Here is a 21,378-nt window from a genome sequence, read left to right as displayed (position 1 = left end):
ATTAGCTTACATCTGGTAACATCCGTCTACTCTACACACTTCCATGTAGTATTGAGCACTGTCTGGAACTGAAGAGATAGACTTGTTGAAAGCACACCTGCTGCCTCAAGCAGCTTCTGAGGCACTGGAATCAATGGCCACTTGACCAGAGATTCTTATGGGAGACAGAGATGAGTTCTGACTATTGGATGAGGAAAACGTGGAGTATTCTGGGATGGAGAGGGGAAGAATCAGGGAGAAGATGGACTGGGGGATTTGAAATTTACTTATATATAGATGGGCATTGTATAAAGCTGGGTAAAGCAAGTAAGAGGGAGAGGGGACAGACATAGAATGATCACACTCATTTGTGGGATTTAAATATCAGATGGTAATAATACTCAAAGACAACAGAAATGAGGACAACAGAAACAGGAGGACTGGTCCATGGTAGAAAGCTTGCTACAAGGGGGGAGGTGCAGTTAGGATAGAGAAAGGACTACTAAGACAATAATTGGAAGTGATCACTCTGGACTAGAACTGAATGCTGAAAGGAGATATAGTGATATGCATGATAGCTATTAATTAATAATATTGCAAACCATAGTGTTGAGAAGAAAATAAAAAAGAGAGAGGAAGAAGAAAAATGTTTGCTTTAGAGGCTGGGTAGGGTGTATTGTGAGGGAAACGGGTAATACTGGTGGTATAAAATGTGCACTGGTGATAGGGTGGGTTTTGGAACATTGTTTTACTGAAATTCAATCATGAACAACTTTGTAACAATGTATATTACATTAATTCAATTAAAAATTTTTAAACAAAGATGGACTGGGGGATAAAAGAGGAATTTCCCTGCTTGGGATCCAGGCTTCTAGACTCAGAACCCCCTATCTTGGGCCCCCATTGCTTTCCCAACCTTGCTTTATCATGCCCAAGCCTGACAGTCCCTGTTTTCCCACATGTTTCATTAAATCAAAGGTTCTGTTTTAGGGATGGAGAGCACCTAAAAGGGTGTTTAGAGGAGGATATATAAAAACAAAAGGCTCATGAATGGGTGATAAAACCATTACTCAACACCTAAGAAAAAGACTATGGTCAATTTTTCATTTTTTCATTTTTTGTTTGTTTGTTTTTGGGCCACACCCAATAATGCTCAGGGGTTACTCCTGGCTATGCGCTCAGAAATCGCTCCTGGCTTGGGGGATCATATGGAATGCCAGGGTTTGAACCGCAGTCTGTCCTAGGTTAGTGCATGCAAGGCAGACAACCTACTGCTTGCGCCAACACTCTGGCCCCTATGGTAAGTTTTTAAATAAACCTTTGAAGTGGTCATATAAGCACACAATAGATGTAATTTGCAGACTGCCTTGGGAAACACTTTTATTCAAGGTTTTACCTTCTTTGAGTCATGAAACCTTCACTGGTAGCAAGGATGTTATGTTGTTTTTTGTCCATGTACCCAATAGATCCTCTAATTTTCTGGTACCTTCAAGAGAGAGGATGGTAGTGGAATGGTCTCACAAGTCTGGGCCATCTGTGACCTGTGGGGACTCGACATGTAATGCAGAAAACACTTACAGTGTGTGCTCTCCAACTGAAAACTAGGGCCAATAATAATAATAATAATAATAATAATAATAATAAGAGAACAAAACTACAACTGTCTCTTGAAGGAAGAAGGGAAGGAGAGATGTAGGGATGGAAGAAAGGAAGATGGGAAAGGGAGAGAAGACATGCTAAAGGAGCAAAGAAGGAAGGAATGGTGGAAGAAGACATGAAAGAAGATAGAAAAGGGAGGGGAGGGCAGGGAGGGAGGGAAGGTATAATAAAGGAAGGAAGGAAAGAAAAAGGAAGTTGGAAAATGGGAAAGGAATAATAAGGAAGGAAAGTAAGAGATAAAGGAAAGAAGGAAGGAAATGAAAAAGAAGAGAAAGAAAAAGAAAACAAGACCAAGATAAGCCTTTTCCAAATGACATGCTATGTGTCTCATGATGTGAGACAAAGTGCAGGCAGATAGTACTCTGTGTACATACCCACATTCGTGATCTAAGTAACCTTCATGCTGGATTGAGCCTGCTCTTGACAGTTCCTGTTCTGGGGATCAGAATGTTTATAGATAGCCATACTTCTTGATGGGTGGATGCCCACAGTGCCCTGAAAAATGCCTGCGTAATTTCAGATCACAGTGGTGTTTAAGGGATAAAGCCTGGAGCTCCCAATTGTCCTGTATCATTGCAGATCTAGCAGTAACCTTTATGTTAGGACCCGTGTCCCACTAGGTGACAGCACTTCTGCAGCCTGTATCAGCTTAGACTCAGTCTCCATCTCTTCTTCAAGCCTTCCTAACCCTGTACTTCCCTGCTCTGTTGGCATGGAAGTCTTAATGCCCCTCACAGCAGCTTCTTCTTAGCAACCTGGAATCTCTGCTGATTCAATGCTGAGCTGAAAGCAGCATTGTTCTTCAGCCTTTGAATATCAATTTACATAATGAAGCAGGTGAGAAGTACCTCTTGCCCATTCAGGCAGCTTCTGATTGGCAGAGAGAGAGCGATTGGTATGTAACTGGGTCACGATTAATGTGATGTTCTTTATAAGGAGAAAAGGACAAAAGGGCAGAAGATTGCTCCATGCACTAAGCCAAAGTCACATCTGCAGCCTGAGTGGTGGCATGCATACTTGCGGGAATGAGTGGTTGAGCCACACAATGGCTTTTTGAAGAATAGACTGTGTGTTCTAGTACTTTCTTTCTAGCTGAGAGCAGGACAAGTGCACTACCCCAGAGACTTTCCTGCCCTTCAGTTCTGGAGCTGTGCAGCCCTTCCTAACAGGCACCTGAGAGCCATTTTGTTAAATTTGAATTTGTGGCCATGAGGAGAGCAGCATTAGACATCACAGCCTGCTTTCTGGGAACCAGGATGATATCCACATCAGTATCTTTTTTTTTGTACAAGGCTTAAAGAAGGGTGGAGTCCCAGCTGTCCTCAGAGTCTGTTGATAATCAGTGCTCGCAAGATACATCACTGTCTTCTACAGAGAACTTTCTACAAATCTAGTGATAAGCTGAGAGGAGCCAGAGGAAGCTTTAAGGAATTAAGCATTTAAAAAAGCCAATATCAAGATGGGTTTACAAACTTAATCTCCTCATGGTCTTCTTGCCACAATTTCTGATGAACAACCATTACTGTCCTTGCATTGGCTGAGAATAGAGGGTAAGAGAAGTAGGGTCTCTTAAACTTTTTGCCAGACTCAGATAAATATAAGACAGGTAGACACATAAAAAGTGACCGATCGGCCCAGAGAGATACCACAGCGGCGTTTGCCTTACAAGCAGCCGATCCAGGACCAAAGGTGGTTGGTTCGAATCCCGGTGTCCCATATGGTCCCCAGTGCCTGCCAGGAGCTATTTATTCTAAAAGGATCCCAACATTGTGAAATAAACCCATATGGGTTCATGGTCCACAGTTTAAGAAATGAGATGTCAAATACTGCAACTAGTTATGTTTTGTCTGTTTTTCTTAAGCTTCTCTTCAAGAGGTTTCTGAGCGTGGGAATATTTCCTTTCAAATAGAAATGAAGATGGTCCTTTCTAGAAGAGAGGAAACATGATACTCAATACAACATATCTGAGATTTTATTTGTTCAGTAAAGGTCCCATCACTCGGTGTCTCTGAAGTTCTGAGGAGCTCTATTCATAGAATGAAGACAATGGCAACATGACAGATCATATCTAGATTCCACAAACCTTTTTTCTGAATGTCTGAGTTTGTTGCCCAACAGGTGGACTCCCTTGGAGACCTATTGGTTCAAGGCCAACCCTTATGTACCTTCATGCTCTCCCATTTACCCTTCTATAGGTTCAAGGGAAGTGGAGTGAACAGGGATGGTACAGCCTGCCAATATTTCCCCAAAGTTCGTAACAAATTCTCCTCACTGGTCTGTGTTTTTGATTTCTAGATATATCACAGATCTCCTACTCAGATGCAAATATCAGCACCAAACTGTTATTTCCAGGACTGAACTGGCAGTCCGGGTCATGTGCAGGCCCCAATGTGACTCCCATATCCACACTGAGCTCTGCTCAGGCTTAGAAGTGAGGGTCTAAATGAGAGATGACCTTTTCCAACTCTGCCTTCTAGAACATGGTCTACAAGTCAAAAGGCTTGCCCCTTTAGAGCTGGTTGACCAATCTGTCCTCTTTTCCCCACTCAGCTGCCCTCTCAATCAAGATTGACTTGGCAGATGCCCCATAGCTTTTTCAGACATTTCCCTTTTGCCCTGCTGATACTAGTATCAAACACAGTAGCAAGGCCTGTGTCCCATAGTGTAGGCAGAGCTTGAGGAAATCTCCCTGTAGCATTCTGAGGCCCCAATGGATGACGACTACTCCATAAGGAACTGGAATCAAGAATATGTGATTCCTCTTACCACAGGCTCCTTCAGGGTCCTGCTGACCTGACAGACACCTAACTAAAGAAAAGGTTCCCAAATCACAGCAATCTATAACTATCCATGGAGACAGTCTCTAGACATCATTATGATGGTGGTGGTGGGAGCATGAAGACATAGAGGCTGTAAAATTCCCTCAAAAACCAGATCAATCTTAGGCCTCAATTTCTCTGTGCACACAATTCTGCTTGATTCATTTTACATCTGGATATCTTTGGCCATTTCCAGGGCTGTGTAAATTTATACTAAAGAGGACTTGAACTTACTTACCCGAGTAGTTAGACTACACTAATTCTTAATCATTCCTCAACCACAAGTCAAGATTTAGTGAAGACATAGATGCTGAACCCCCTGTTGTAAAATACCTATTTATCATCTTGTCTTTAATCAGAGGGAAAAAAAGCAGAAACATTTTTATACTTTAACGATGTGAATAAACTTCAGGCATAGACAAGTTTGCTTATGCCTCATATGGAATTTGGGGAACTCTGACTCTATGCTGAGCAGTTTTATTCTTCCATGGGGGGTCGCCAGCTTCTCCTCTTCCAGGGAAGACAGAAAGAGGCAGCCTGGGGAAACCACACTGGCTGGACTGCTTCATTGGCAGCCCTCCTACTGAGGGCAAGTCCAGAGTTCAAGTGCAATCATTGGCATTGTGAACTCAAGTAGATGGCTTTCATGGTACCTCAGCCTTCTTTCCAGTGAGGGTTTGGCTCAGTTCCATTCAGGGTGGAGACTGAATTCACATCCCTGCTAGTTAGAATAGGTTGCATTTAAAAATCTATTCAATCACTCATTTTTGGCAAATCCTATGGATCTCCCATGGTATTCTCCCAATTCTGTGTGCAAGGTTAATATGTGGTTCTGGGGATCCAGGGTGTAAGCATCTTATTCCTTCTGCATGCTCTCTGTCTCTGTCTCTGTCTCTGTCTCTGTCTCTGTCCTCTGTCTCTCTCTCTCTCTCTGTCCTCTCTCTCTCATCTCTCTCTCTCTCTCTCTCTCTCTCTCTCAGTTTAAAATTAGTTGTATTTTCAAACATGAAATGAATCCAGGAAACAGCCTGGCCTCATCTTGCAAGGGAAACATTTTTAAGATGAGCCCAAGGTCAGTTTTAAGTGTTTATTTTGTCCTTTCTTTCCTTTGTTCCTTTTCCTTCCTTTCCTCCCTTCTACCTTCTCTGTGAGATTCTGCTTCTGTGAGACCTTCTGGGCTTTTGACTTGTTAGGGGTTAGACCAATAAGGCCAGATTATTCCAAAACACCAATTTATTGATTTGTTTTCCCCTCTGAAAAAAATTGTATATTTATCCCAAAAGGATAAATGAGAGGACTTCCAGGCCCCATGGAACTTCTTGGGAACAGCATGATATTACATCCTGGAGGAAAGCCACACTTAGTGGCTCTGGGTTGCCCAGACTTGAGCAGTCCTCATCACCACAGAAGCACCTTTTAGGGTTTTAAACTTTCTCTGCTTTTTAGAGGAAAAAATTGAGAAGCATCTTGCAGGGACAACAATCTGGATACAGGAATTGTAGAATCTCAGAGCAGCTGAATACCCCCCCCCAGGTGTTAGCCTTCCTAACAGTAAGGCACCACCCTCTCTCAGCATTAATTTTCCTAATATATTTTCTTGCCTGCTATATCTACTCCACTCTACCCCTCAGTAGTTTAAACCTTAGGGTCAGAGGTCAGACTAAGGTTTGAGTTGAGGACTGAGAACCTACCACACATTTACCATTATTCTTGTTCCAATTGATGCCTGTCAAAGATCAACTAAACTGTGTCTGGTGTTAGAATATTTTAGTTAACATGGCTCTACTCACCAAAGCTACTTTTGAACTGAGGGAAAGTTTTGAACTGAATAAGCTTTAATGAGATAGATGGACAGTCAGAAGGCAGGAATGATTGTGGGGTTAAAACTAATATCTCATACATGAAAAGCATATACTCCTGACCTTTAAGTAATAGTTCCTAGACCTTAAAAGGAATTTATTAAAATGGATTTATCTATCATCATATCGTTATAAATTACTACAAATAACTTCCCCAGGGGTTGGAGAGATAGTGCATCATTTAAATCACTTTCCTTGTATAAGTCAATCTGGGTTTGATCCTCAATCCACCATATAGTCCCTGAGTTCTGATCTCTGAGCACTGATCCAGGAGTAAGCCTGTAGTTTTCCTCCTCTCCCTAAACAAAACTTTTCCAGCACTCCTTCAAGGATAGTGCTCAATGAATCTGAGCTATAATGGAAGGTATTTTGTCATAGTCAAAACATTTTTAGAAACCTTTCTCCATGTTTAGAGTTCTTGAGTACATTTTGACCATGTAGAAAACAGAACATACAATTTCTACTCTCAGTGTAATTGTTTGAGGAACTTCATTTTTATTTAACTTTTGCTTGTTCTGAACTTCAGATTACACGTTCTCTTCTGCAAAGTCAGTTCTGCTACTCTAGTTTCTTTAGGTGTTGTGAAATAATAACAAATAAAAATTTTGACATTTTTAAGTATGCTCACAGAAAAATCTGATTTATATTACTGTTCCTGACACTGATAAGCAGTTATATGTCATTAAGTTGCTTAAATGTTTCTGGTAATTATGTAAAATCATGTTGAACACTTTCTAGTGGGGTGCTTGCATGGTACATATTTAGTCACTTGCCAAGTTCTGCAATATAGCAGTTAAACCATTTTCACACACTTTGGGAATTCAACAGCTGTCAAAAGATTCCTGTCTTTCTTATCTTTGACTTGATGCTTTGCTTGTTTGTGTATAAGATTACAGGTAAATATATCTTCATACATTCCTTCTCAAGGTTCTTTATTTAGAGGGGGACACACTCATAGATGGCTTGGGAGCTACTCCTAACTCAGAAGTTGCTTTATGTGGTATTGGGGAAATAATGTAGTATCAGAAATTGAGTTTGAGGCTCCTGCATGCAAATCATGTGCTCAGTCCTTTTGCATCATCTCTTTGGCTTTAAGTTGCTCTCTTTAATGGTGAAAGTATTGAAGAGCTGATGATCAGCTAGAGGGAGAGTTGGTAAAGGCAGACTTACAGATCATAGTAAAAGATAAGTTCCAAAAGCTCAACATTATTTCTGGGCCACGAAGAGGAGTACTTTGAGAAAGCCAAGGACACCTCTACCAAAAAAGTGGGTCCTCACCTGGGACCTGAGGCCTCAGTTGTGAATGAATCCACTTCCAGGCATATGTGCAGAGAGAGCCAGGGCTGGGAAAGCACACGTGTACATTCATGTTTAGCCTGATGATTTGAGCAAATATGGAGCATAGAAAAACTCCTTTAAAAGAGCCTTGGCTGTCTTTGTGGGATAAAAGATCATTTTATTCTCTCTTTATATTTTTCTTTGTTTCTTTTTCACAATACTGAAAATGGTATCTAGATTCTTACACATGCAAAGCCTGCACTCTGCCACTGGGCCTGATCCCACTTCTTATTTTGCAAGCAATGGAGTCACTGAGTTCTGAAAACTAAGAACTGAGGGGATTCAACTTTCTAGACAAGAACCAACAGGGTCTGGAGAGCAGTCAGACTTCTATGGTTGGAGCAGCCAAGGACGAGATGTTATTCCCAGACCCAGAATAGAAGGCAGCCTTTCCCATCTCATTGGTGATAGTGCAAATATAATCTTTGTGGCTGCCTATGGCCCACAGAGGAATGAGAAAAAGAAACACATTCAGATTACCCATGCTTGATACAGCTGTGGCAAACATAGTGAATCAGGGTGTGTTGGGGAGGGTGGCTCTCCACTTATTAGCCAGGAGACCAGGTACTGGCCCATGGAACTGTCTTACAAGCAGCACAAGAGGGGTTCTATGACCTGACACATGGGCTGGAAATTGACAAGAAGACCTAGTTTGCCTGGTTCTCCCTCAGCTTGATTTTGTGGGATTGTCTATAACAATATTCACAGCCATTTCCTCCTGACTGAGATGGATCCAGCCTCTGTCTACAAGGCCACACTCTGAACAGAATAGAATCTCATAGCCTCTTCCCTACTCTGGTCACTGATGCAGGCTCAGTGGTTGGTAGTAGAGGTGATGTGAAATGACTCATTCAAGTGTTCTAAAAGGACCATACCATGAAGGGTTCTGACAGAGGGTCAATGTGAAAGAAAAACATTCATGGCTGAATGCTGTACTCAAGTGAGCAATACCAGATTCAACATATAATAGGTACACGTACAAAGAGAGAATTAAACACTTAAAAAGAAAGAAACACAAGAGAAAAAGCCTTTAACAAGAAAGAAGAATAAAGTACCAAAGAAGACAAGTCTGGACCTGCCTTTGCCTCCGCCCCTCCCCTGTCGCGTCTGTGAGGTTTCCCAAAGTGGCATTCGATCGGGGACTTTCTGCTGCCTGCGCACCTCCCCCAACCGGGTCTCCGACATCTCTGGTGCCCCCCGCTGAGACAGGCTAGGAACTATAGACGAGAGGGTTTTCCAACAGAGGCCTGGAGGAGGCAGAGCTCTGCTGACTTCCAGGTAGGGGAGGAGGGCAAAGGAGCCAGGCTCAACAGCGCCCCCCACCACTGGGGCTCAGAGTGGTACTGCACTGGCTGGCAGCAAGGGGGGGGGAACTAGCCAGGCTCCCACTAGAGGGCACGCTAGAGGCCAAACTTCAGCCAGCCCACCCAACAGTCCCACCCAAGCTGCAATCCAGAGAAGGGACCCAACCTACCTCTCAGGGAGCAAAAGCAGGCTAAAATCGGAAGGCACTGCTCTCCAAGCCACACCAATAAATGCATAAAACATGGGTAAACTGAGGAGGACCCTAACAGCTGGAGATACAGAGAGAACTCCTACTAAGTTCCCAAGTCCACCAAAATGCACAGATCCAAGAGATAAAGATTTAAAAGCAGCTATGAGAAAGGAAATGCAAGCCATGGTATAGGAAATGAGAGAATTGCTAGCCACCGAGTACAAGAAATCCAAGGAGGAACAAATTAGCCAAATTAAAGAAGATCTGATACAGAATATGAGAGACTCCATACAAAAGCAATAAAAGGAATTAACAGACACCATAAAAATCCAGACAAGCAGAATCACAGAGATGGAGAAACACATAGTAGTACTTGAAGGAAAACTGCAAACCAAAAATGACCAGGAAACCAACAATAAATTAAGAGGCAAGGCACTGGAAGGAAAATTCCAGTACTTACTGAACAAAGACAAAAGAAATAATCTAAGAATTGTAGGTATACCTGAAGGGGAGGAAACAGGGAAAGGGGAAGAGCAAGTACTTAGGGAAATATTAGCAGAAAACTTCCCCACCCTTTGGAAAGAGGACTCCCTGTTAATCTAGGAAGTGAAAAGAGTCCCTAATAAAATAGACCCTAATAAACCAACACCAAGACATATAATAATAAAAAAAAGGAGAAAGATGAACTCCTTAAAGCAATAAGGGAAAAAAGAACCTCAATTACAAAGGAAGGGACACATAAGAATCAAACCAGATCTCCCATTTGAAACAATTCAAGCAAGAAGAGAGTGGAATGAAATATTTAAATGACTGAATGAAAGAAATTTCCAGCCTAGGGTACAATACCCAGAAAAACTGTCATTCATATGAATGGTAGTCTAAAGACATTCTCAAACAAAAACAAACTTGCAGTATTTATGCAAACAAAACCGATCCTAAACAACCGACTCAGAGACAAACTATACAGACCAAAACCCCGATTGCAACAACAACTACCCTACACAATACAACTGCACAACAGCCCTCTCTGTCAATAATCTCCCTAAATGTTAACGGACTAAACTCTCCCATTAAAAGAAACATACCAGAGAACTGGATTAGAAAACATAAACCTGACTTCTGCTGCCTGCAAGAAACACACCTACAAGTACAGGACAGGCATAGGCTTAGAATAAAAGGATGAAAATCAATCTTTCAAGCTAATGGAAAACAAAAAAGAGAAGGAACAGTCATTCTTATATCAGACCAAATTCCATTCAACCTCGAGAAAGTGATCACAGACAAAGACAGTCACTACATACTAATCAAGGGAACAATAGATCAAGAGGTACTAACCCTGATCAATATTTATGCACCTAACGTAGAGTCAGCAAAATATGTGAGGCAGTTGCTCACTAACCTGGAGAAACACATGAGGGGAAATGTGATAATAGTAGGAGATTTCAATACTCCCCTATCACCACTGGACAGATCCAGTAGACAGAAAAATAGCAAATAAATAAGAGCCCTAAATGAAAAATTAGAAGATTTAATTATATAGGGCCCTCCATCCCCAGAATACATAATACACATTCTTCTCAAGCCTTCATGGAGACTTCTCTAGAATAGACGATGTCTTAGGATACAAATCTAACCAATATAAGACCACAAATGTAAGGATTATTAGAAGCACCCTATCAGATCTCTATGCAACAGAGGTCAAAATTAATTGCAAGAAGAAGCAATGGAGAAAAACTATACCTGGAAATTAAACAATGCGCTGCTCAACAACAGCTGAATCAAAGAGCAAATCAAGGAAGAAATAAAAAGATTCCTTGAGACAAACGATAATGAAGAGACAACTTATCAAAATTTGTGGGATACAGCAAAAGCAGTAATTAGAGGGAAATGCATAGCAATACAGGCCTATGTCAAGAAAGAGGAAAATGACAAAATCAACAGTTTAAAGGATATCTCAAGGAATTGGAACAACAGCAGCAAAGAAATCCAACCACAACCAGAAGGCAAAAAAATAGTAAAAACCAGAGCAGAAATAAACAACATAGAAACTAAGAAAACAATACAAAAAATAATTGAGATCAAGAGTTGGTTTTTCGAAAAAAAATAAACAATATAGACAAACCACTGGCAAAACTCACCAAAAAAAAAAGAGGGAAAACATCCAAATCAGTAGGGTCACAAATGAAAGGGGAGAGATTACAACAGAGCCCTAAGAAATACAACATATCATGAGATCATATTCTGAACAACTATACTCAAGCTAGAGAACCCAGTAGAAATCGACAGATTCCTGGAAAATTAGCATCTTCTGAGACTGGGAAAAAAAGACCTACAAAGCCTAAACAGACCAATCACTTCAGAGGAAATTGATGATGTAATTAAGAAACTTCCTAAGAACAAAAGTCCAGGCCCAGATGGATTTACAGGTGAATTCTATCAAACATTCCGAGAAGACTTACTGCCACTTTTCCATAGGCTCTTCCAAACCATCGAAAAAAACCAGAAATTCTCCCCAACTCCTTTTATGAAGCTAATATCACACTCATTCCCAAAGATGGCAAAGACACCACCAAGAAAGAAAACTACAGACTAATCTCACTAATGAAATTAGATGCAAAGATACTCAACAAAATCTTAGCAAACCAAATCCAGCACTTCATCAAAAAGATCATACACCATTGACCAAGTGGGGTTTTATCCCAGGAATGCAAGGTTGGTTCAACATACGCAAATCAGTCAACATCATACATCACATCAACAACAAGAAAGACAAAAACTACATGATCATATCAATCGATGCCAGAGAAGGCGTTTGACAAAATTCAACCACCCTTTCATGTTGAAGACACTCAGAAAAATAGGATTAGAAGGAACCCTTCTCAAGCTAGTTATAGCAATTTATGAAAAGGCACACAGCCAACAGTAACCTTTATGTGAAAAAGTAGAAGCATTTACACTATGGTCAGGAACTAGGCAAGGTTGTCCACTCTCTCCACTCTTATTTAATATAATCTTAGAAGTCCTTGCAATAGCAAGATCAGACAAGAGAAGGGAATCAAAGGGATCCAAATTGGGGAAAGAGGAACTCAAACTATCTCTTTTGCAGACAAATATGATGATATACATTGAAAACCCATAAAGAGTCCACAGTAAAACTCCAAGAAACAATTAACCATTATAGCAAAGTAGCTGGTTACAAAGTCAATACACAAAAGACAGTAGCATTTCTCTATACAAATAAGAAGCTGAGGAGAGAGAGAGATTAAAAATACAATTCCATTTAAAATAGTTTCCAAAAAATATCAAGTACCTAGGAATCAACCTTACAAGGGAAGTGAAGGACCTATACCAGGGAAATTTCAAAACACTTCAGAAAGAAATTGAAGAGGATCTAAGGAAATGAAAGAACATCCCATGCTCATGGGTAGGTAGAATCAACATAATCAAAATGACTATCCTACCCAAATTTCTATATAGATTTAATGCAATCCCCATCCAAATCCAGTCAACATTCTTTCAAGACTTAGAACAATCAATCATAAAATTCACCTGGAATCACAAAAGACCCAAGAGAGCCAAACAAATACTGAAAACAAGAAGTTGGGTGGCATCTCTTTACCTAACCTGAAGCTATACTATAAAGCCATAGTGATCAAAACAGCATGGTACTGGAACAAAAACAGACCTTAAGACCAGTGGGTTAGAACAGAATTTCCAGACATAAACCCCCAGATATACAGTCAACTAATATTTGACAATAGAGCCAAGAACTTGAAATGGAACAAAGAAAGTCTCTTCAACAAATGGTATTGGTACAACTGAAAAACCGTCTGTAAGAAACTGAAAATTGGCCCATACCTCACTCCTTATACAAAAGTCAACTCAAAATGGATTAAAGACATTGAAATTATATCAGAATCTATAACGTTTATTGAGGAAAAATAGGCAGAACACTCGAAGACATATATATTAAAAAAAGTCTTCGAAGATGGAACACCAATGGCAAGGATTTTAGCATCAAACATAAACAAATGGGATTGCATCAAACTAAGAAGCTTCTGTATAGCAAAGGAAACCCAACTTAAAACAAGAAGACGGCTAACTGAATGGGAAAAAAGTTTAGCACTCAACACATCAGATAAAGGGCTGATAACCAGAATATACAAAGCACTTAGAAAGCTGAGTCCCCCGAAACCAAATAAAGCCATAGAAAAATGGGGAGGTAAATGAATAGACACTTCTCTGAGGAAGACTGAAAGATGGCCAACAAACACATGAAAACATGCTCACTTTCACTCATCATTAGGAAAATCCAAATCAAGACAACAATGAGGTACCACCTTACACAAGCGAGGATGGCTCACATCAAAAATAATGGGAATAATCTGTGTTGGTGGGATGTTGGTATGGAAAGACACTTATCCACTACTGGTGGGAATGCCTCCTAGTCCAACACCTATGGAGAACAGTCCTGGAGAGTGCTCAAGGACGCAGAATTGAGCTCCCCATTTGACCCAGCAATCGCTCTCCTAGGTATCTACCCCAAGTCAGTAAGGGACATTCATCCCAAAGTATGTGTGCACCACACTATCGCAGCACTCAGTATAATAGCCAATTCTTGGAACCAACCTCGATGTCCAACAACAGATGAGTGGATCATTAAGATGTGGTTTCTATACACAATGGAATACAACATGAGAGTCAGAAATGATACAATCACAGACTTTGCAGCAATGTGGATGGACCTATAACATATTATGTAAACAAAGCAAGCCAGAAGGCAAAAGATAAACACAAAATGATAGCACTATTCTGAAGTACCTAGAATATGCACCAAATATACAACTAATACCCTGCGATTAAATAACAAGGTGAAACAGGGATATAGAACCTCAAACACTGTAATAATCACCATATACTGGGAAGTAGAGCCCAAAACAAAGGGGAAGAGAAACAACACAAAGCCCAACTACACATCATATTATAAAGAAACCAGCAACAACAGAAACAACAGAGAGAACAGGTATGTAATTACTGTTTTTACTACAAAGGCCCATAATAAAATACTAGGGATCTTATACAGGATTACAGGTAAAGATTATGACAGGAAATTACTGAGTCCAACGGAAACACTTTAAAACATTATATTTGAATGCCTTAACCTTACCACATTTAAAATAACCTCTCAGTCTTTCTGTCCATAGGGGTTCCTGGATACAAAGTGGTGAACATCCTATGGTGGTACCTCAGTACTCAGTCACACGAGGCACCATACTCTGCTTGAATCATGAAAATGGCCAGATAAAACTCTTTAACATACCCTTTATCTCCAGATTATGCCTTCTTTTAGAACCTGAAGCACATGACCAGCCAGATCACCAAAGCAACAGCCGAGACCTACAGATTTTTAACCATAGGGCCTAAGCATCGAACACATTCAACCAAACTTACATGCCCTTGCTCTTTATACCATCTCTTCTCATCACTTTGTATTTTTTGTTGTTGCTGGTTGTTTGTTGGTTTGTTTTGTTTTTCCTATTCTCTCTTCTTGTCTCCCTCTTCTTCCACCTTCTCCTCCTCACTATCATCAATTCAATCTATGTCAAATAAAAAACACATGGATACCTCACTATAGAATATGAAAGCTGGCATATAGGGGTGCTGTGGACAAAACTGAAAAGGGTAAACACATATATAGATAGACCCGCACTAACACAATGGTCAATACTCAAGACACGAAACCTATACATACTCAAAGTTGACCTATAGTTTCCTTTCCTTACATGTACTATATACTTAGTACTCAGCGCAGCGCACCTCTTGCCCTCTCACCTCTCTACATTAATATACACCTAAGCTAACTTCTATATGTTTATATGTGCACAGGAGCACAAGAGATAGGAGTCCTCCTTAAGGGACAAACCTAAACCACTAACAACCCATACCTATACCCTTTATAACCCCTCCCATATACTATTTCCTCTCCTTCCTCCAGAAATCCGACTATTCCTTCACCCCTCAATCCCACCCCTGATATCCCACCACACTATAACTCTTCACTCTCAGTTCTTAATCCAGTAGGCATCAAGACCGACTTCCTATCCCAATCAGTATCCACTACCCAAATGAAGAGACACCCATTCAAACTCTCACCTCGCTCCAGACAAGAAAATACAACCAACACCCCAACTGACCCATGCAGTGTGGCCCTCCTAATCACCTCTCCCTAATGTGGACTGTGGCTTGATATCGGAACTAGCTCCAAAGGACCCCCACTGCAAGAACTCTACCCAAGACCTCCCTGCCTGGACCCCACACCTCACAAGGAAAACTCAAAAGACAATGGGGAGGCCTATACTTACATCATAAGTATAGACCTATATAACACAACCTCTTATCATGTTTCTCCCCAAAGGTAAAGTGATCTCAGGTATCAATTTCTCCCTTTTTCTTTGTTTTGTTTTCCTTTTTCTTTTCTTTTTTATTCTTGTTAGTTTCTTTTGTTTGTTTTGGTATGTGTTTTGTTTTAGTTTTTTGATATTTGATTGGATTATTTTTTTTGCTTCTTTTTGGGTCACTCCTGGCAGCACTCGGAGGGTGCTCCTGGCTCTATGCTTGGAGGAGCGCTCCCGGGTGGGCATGGGAGACCACGGAGGATGCCGGGATCTGAGCCACCGTCCTTCTACAGGAAGGACAGATGCCTTGGCTCCATGCTATCTCTCCCGGCCCCACTTTATTTCTTTAATTATGTCTTTTTTTTATAATTACATCTTTAATTTAATCTTTTTTTCTTATTTTTTAAAAGAAACTTTTTTTCCTTTAGATATGTGTGAGCATATATATTCTTAGTTTTTGTCAGGTGTCTGTTTTCTTTTCTCTCCACCCCCAAATCCACCAGCAATATAAGGTAGCATCACTTACTCTTGCAAAGATATATTAAACAAAGGGGAAATTGTACGTGTAAAAAGAAGCTCTTATCTACTAGGGATAAGAACTCATACTTGTTTACAACACAGGGACATCTCCCACCCTGAACGTATGTCATGTGGAAACAACTTAGGCTCCAGGGAACTAGACACCGACCATTCAGCCTTACTCCTGGATCCCAGACATACAAAGTTCTCCACAACAGCTCCAGGAGCCAAATCCCCTCCAGGGCATTCACAATGCTGCTCTGAGGCCAACATGCGCCAGTTCGAAATTGATAACCTGACAATGAGGAAATGGGAACAAATTAATCTAAGAGCAAGTTGTCCTTCCTCATCAGCTAACGATAAGACAAAATCAGAAAACATGTCACCCTTTGATCTGTGCAAAAGTCAAGATCACTATATACAGACGACTGTTGGTTACAGCCAGGACTAAACATTAGGCATCCGGAACCAACATCAACAACAACAACAACAAAAAGTTCTAACCTAGCTTTTGGTCTACGATCTGTTCAACAAACAAGATCTCCAATTCCAGAGGTCTGACTGAGACAACCTCAACTGAACGGGTCTTCCAGAAACAGAACGAAAGACCTCAGGGCCCGGAGAGATAGCACAGCGGTGGTATGCCTTCGCAAACGGCCGATCCAGGACCAAAGGTGGTTGTTCGAATCCCGGTGTCCATATGGTCCCCCGTGCCTGCCAGGAGCTATTTCTGAGCAGACACGCAGGAGTAACCCCCTGAGCAATGCCGGCGTGTGGCCCAAAAACAAAACAAACACAACAAACAAACAAAAAGACCTTATCCCAGGCTATATCCTAGGAGCAACATAATGACCAAGACCACCAACTACAGAAGTATGTATTAAAACGACACTGAAGAAGCATAACCTGCTAGAACCACAAAGAAAGACTTCATCATAAGCTCCATTACTTGAGCTGCACAGTCACCCAAGATTTCCAGATACAGAAGTCTGATTTTACCATCCAAGACAAAGCAGAAGTCTTCCATACACCATGAAAGCACCAAGGGGAGAGTAAATGATCATGCAAGGAGTTTATAGTTAATCCCATGACAGTATACTTCAGGGGTGGAGAAACCCTGTATCTCCTAGGCCAAGGGAAATTTCCTTTACAATATCCCCAATAGTTTACTGTGCCTATGCAGGGGGGAAAAAGAAAAGGAAAAAAAAAAGCACAAAACAAAATTTTTCCACGTATTTATTTATCGATTGATCGATTTTTTGACATCTTTATTTTGGTGTAGAGACTAGAAGGTTGATGTCTCCAATATTATTTTATTGTATTTTATCTTATCTTTCTTTTTCCTTTTGCACTCCAGCATGATTTGATTTCAGACTGAGACTATTGTGTGGTGCTTGTCTTTATTGCTGTAGTGCTCACTGGATATTTAATTTGATATTTCTTTCTGTATTGTTGTGGTATTCAAATTACCTTTTTCACATCCTCTCTCAAACTGAGGTTGAAAGCCTCTAGGACTCCGCCCATTTTCAGCGTATTTGACTTTTTTCTTTTTTTTTTTTCTTATTTTGTACCCCAACCTATTACTTTCTTTCCTTCAAACAAAGGTCACATAACTCGATTTATCTAGCTCTGCTCTTAAATAGAGGGGGGAAACAAGGGGAGGGTTCCAGTGCCAAACAGATATATGATCACTAATAGTAAGTTAGACAAAGAGGGGGACCACCTACTTTAGCGGGCCTCGGGGGGTGATGGTGGGTATATGGGTTGCAGAAAAGGAAAATGGGATGGGGAGAGGACATATTTGGTGATGGGTACTCCACTGATTCAATGTTAATAATATACCTAAAATACTACTGTGAAAGATATGTAAGCCATTACGATCAAAAAAATTGTGTTTTAAATCAGAAATGTTCTTTGACTAACATGTATTATATTATATTAATTATTGTTGCAAGTCAGCTATTGAAGAGGTTGACTGATGGAGGGATGGAAGATGAGGTCTTTCCCCTTCAGCTCGGAGCAAGCATCTGCCACCCTGTCTAGCCAATGGTTCTGAGGTGAAACGGCAGGTAAACAGCTCGCAGATAGTCAGGCTTGTGAAAATATTAGCTTTAGTCGATGGACAAGACTGAAGTCCAAAGACTCAGCCTCAGTTCCAGCAAAAAGCCGCCCCCCCCCCCCCCCGCCTTCCACAGACCCTTGTTTTTAATCCCCAGAATCAGGTACCACCCAATGGTGGGAATCAGATACACCCAATGGTGAAGCAGAATCAGGTACCAGCTTAGGGTGGGGGCAGAATGCCAGGTCACACCCTAGGGTAGGGCACAATCACGAATCAGGTTGGGGTCAGTAATTTAATAATCCCCTAAAATATTTACATACACAACAAATTATATTATATGTTATGTTATGTAATGTTACTATATTATGTTATGTTAGTATCACCTCAATATGTTAATGCAATTTGTCTCTTGAATAAATTCTTACAATAAAAAAAATTAAAAAAATTAATAAATAAAATGCAATTAAAGATGCATTTTCATTAAAGAAAAATAAAATCTATATTTGTAGTAAAAAAAAAAAGAAGACAAGGTGCAAGAAAGATACCCGGCAAAGGCAAGCACTGCCCAGGATCTTGTGCACTAGCAGACCTATTTCTTTGTTCCTGAAGGAGCTTGTTTATCTCCTCCACATACTTTAGAATGTTCTTGGGGAGGAGATAAGGGATAGAGGAGTCAGAATCCCAATCTCCCAAAGCGAATATCTTCTTCCTCTCACTCTTCTTAAACCATTTGCTAGAAGTTAAACATTTATCATGAAGGAGATCCAATCCGGTGTGATAATCTGAATTGTCTTTGACTTATAGAGTCTAAACACAACTCTGTTCACATTTTTGTAGATTCATCTTTCAGGGACAGTTTGGAAAACCACATATTCTCAATTTTTTTGTTGTTGTTGGGGGTAGATTTTTGTGTAGTCCTTAGGAGTTCTGAGACTCCCTTTTGGTGATTTTCATATCCTTGCCAGTGGGCCCATTGGGAGGGCCAAAAGATATAGCACTGGTCAGGGCCTTACAGCACCAGGGATTATCCAGGGCTGTCCCAATGGTGCTCGGGGGAATGTCAAGACAATAACATGCAGTGCTTAGGAGCCTCTAGTGCCACACCTGGTGATCCTTAGAGGAACTTGTAGTTGAGACATACCCAGAGTTGATCTCATACAAGGCATGTGCCTTAACTCATGATCTCTCTAAACCTCTAACTTTTTTTATATATGGCTCACATTCTAATAGTGCTCAGGTTTCAAACTGAAATTGGCTAACATGCAAGATGTATGCTTTAATCCCTATATCATCACTCATAGTCTTTATTTTTGTGTATATATATTCAAATAATATACATATATAATATATAGTATATATAATATACACATATACATATGTATATATATATTACATATATATATATATGAACCACATCTGGCAGTGCTCAAGGGGAACCCTGAGGTGTCAGACTCAAGGCCTCTAACATGCAAGGCATGAATTCTACCACCTGAATTAATCTCCTCACACCCTATTTACAACTTGTAAGGAAACATAGAGAAAGCAAATGGAAGTCTCCATAATTCTTTTGGGAGCATATGTGAGCTTCATATCCACTCTATGAAGCCAGTTCCTTTTGTATCACCATGTTTTTTAGAGATACATCTGGACACTGTGAAAGCTTGGGACAAACTGAGAGCCAGAAGTATCTAAAACAGATTTGCATATTTTCACCCAGAAATAAATACAGCAGACACTTCATTTATCCTGCCCTGCACAGGCAGGTTGGCTGGCAGAAAGGTTTGTCACCAGGAGGGGGCACAGCCCAGATTCCATCACCCTGAGAACAACTAGAAATTTAGTGAGGGTGACTTCTTTCTAGTACCTGATGTGAGGCAACTCTCATACTCAGCTCTGAAGACATGTGTGTGCTGAGGAACAAGGCAGAACCAGAAGGGAGGAAAGAAAGCCCATAAAAGGCTGGCTGGTGGCCTTCATGTGGGTGCATATAGGTCCCCTAATAGCATGCTACACAGGCAGCCCTATGCCTGGAGAAAGACACCGCATGCTAGAAATTTGCTCACACACCAAACCTCTTATTTACAGCCTGGAGTGCACTTGTGACGACCTTTCACAAACTAGAAGGCGAAGGGACCTGAATATTATTGTAGTAAGGAAATGGATTTCTCCTCCCATTTCTCAGTGGAAGGACACCAACAAAAGACCATACATTGTAATGAGCCAGAATATTACCAGGTACGTGGGAGTGGGGCTGATGTGGCTCAGATTAGGGTGATAGGAAACACAGAAAATCTCTGGGGGCTCTCTTACCTTTTTGTCACTCAGCCCAGAAACCTGGTCTACGTACTCCTCTTGGATCATGAAGGCAGCTAAGTTGGCAGTGTAGCTGGCCAGGAAGATGACAGCGAAGAAAGCCCATACCGATACCATGATCTTAGATGTGGTCCCCTTGGGGTTCTGTACGGGCACAGAGTTGTTGAACACCAGGCCCCAGAGCAACCAAATAGCTTTGCCGATGGTAAAAGATGGGCCACCCGGCTCTGGCACCATGCAAGGAAAAAAGGCAGATAGTTATGATGGAAATTCAGGGCTGATATAAGCCTGAGCCCACAGCTAAGTTCCCATTCCAAATAGAAACCAAGACTCCCACTTATGGAGGTGTTTCATTTGGGGATGGGGTCTCTGCTCTCCTAGAACCCAGAAAGGCAGAGGAGGCTCTTCAGGAGAAATACACAGAGGTCTGGATGCAGGTGGGAGCTTAGCACTAAGGTGGGAGCTTAACAGTGATTCAGTCTTTGACAGGAATGGTGAGTTTGGTAGGGGACCAGGGGGATTAGAGTAACTGCTTTTAGACCCCCACATAATCAATACCCCAGCATCACATTACAACTGAGTAAAAGACAACCCCGATGGCCTGTTTTGCCTAACCCATAATATTCTTCAAGGCAGAGACACAGAGGTATTCTACTCCTTAACATTGTCAATGAGGGCTGTGTTCCTTTGCATCTCATGCCCAAGACCTTTATAGACGAGGCTGGAGGAAGATCAGGCACAGAGAGAAAGTCATCTTTAGGTGACTTTAGGTCACCTATTTAGGTGATCACCACTTTCTATTCATTCACAAAGCACAAAAGCACAGAAGTCTTCCTGTGGAAAGGGCTGAAAATCATGTAATTTATGGGCTGGGGGCTCCACAGCTGCATGGAGGGTGAGGGGAAGCAGGGATCACTGACTGGACTCTCTTCTGGGAGCC

The 21,378-nt window shown here is 41.1% G+C and overlaps 1 protein-coding gene across 1 annotated transcript in view; it reads right to left on the bottom strand.

Moving 5' to 3' along the window:
• Positions 1–21,378, bottom strand: part of GRIN2B (glutamate ionotropic receptor NMDA type subunit 2B) — a 358,092-nt gene that overhangs the window by 41,369 nt on the left and 295,345 nt on the right. Inside the window, exon 8 of the mRNA XM_049783310.1 lies at positions 20,436–20,665. Within this exon, the coding sequence (XP_049639267.1) occupies positions 20,436–20,665 (230 nt within the window). The remainder of the gene's footprint in view (positions 1–20,435; positions 20,666–21,378) is intronic.

Source organism: Suncus etruscus, chromosome 11 (assembly GCF_024139225.1).
Source record: "Suncus etruscus isolate mSunEtr1 chromosome 11, mSunEtr1.pri.cur, whole genome shotgun sequence".
Classification (NCBI taxonomy): Eukaryota; Metazoa; Chordata; class Mammalia; order Eulipotyphla; family Soricidae; genus Suncus; species Suncus etruscus.
This window is presented reverse-complemented; position numbering and strand designations above follow the sequence as displayed.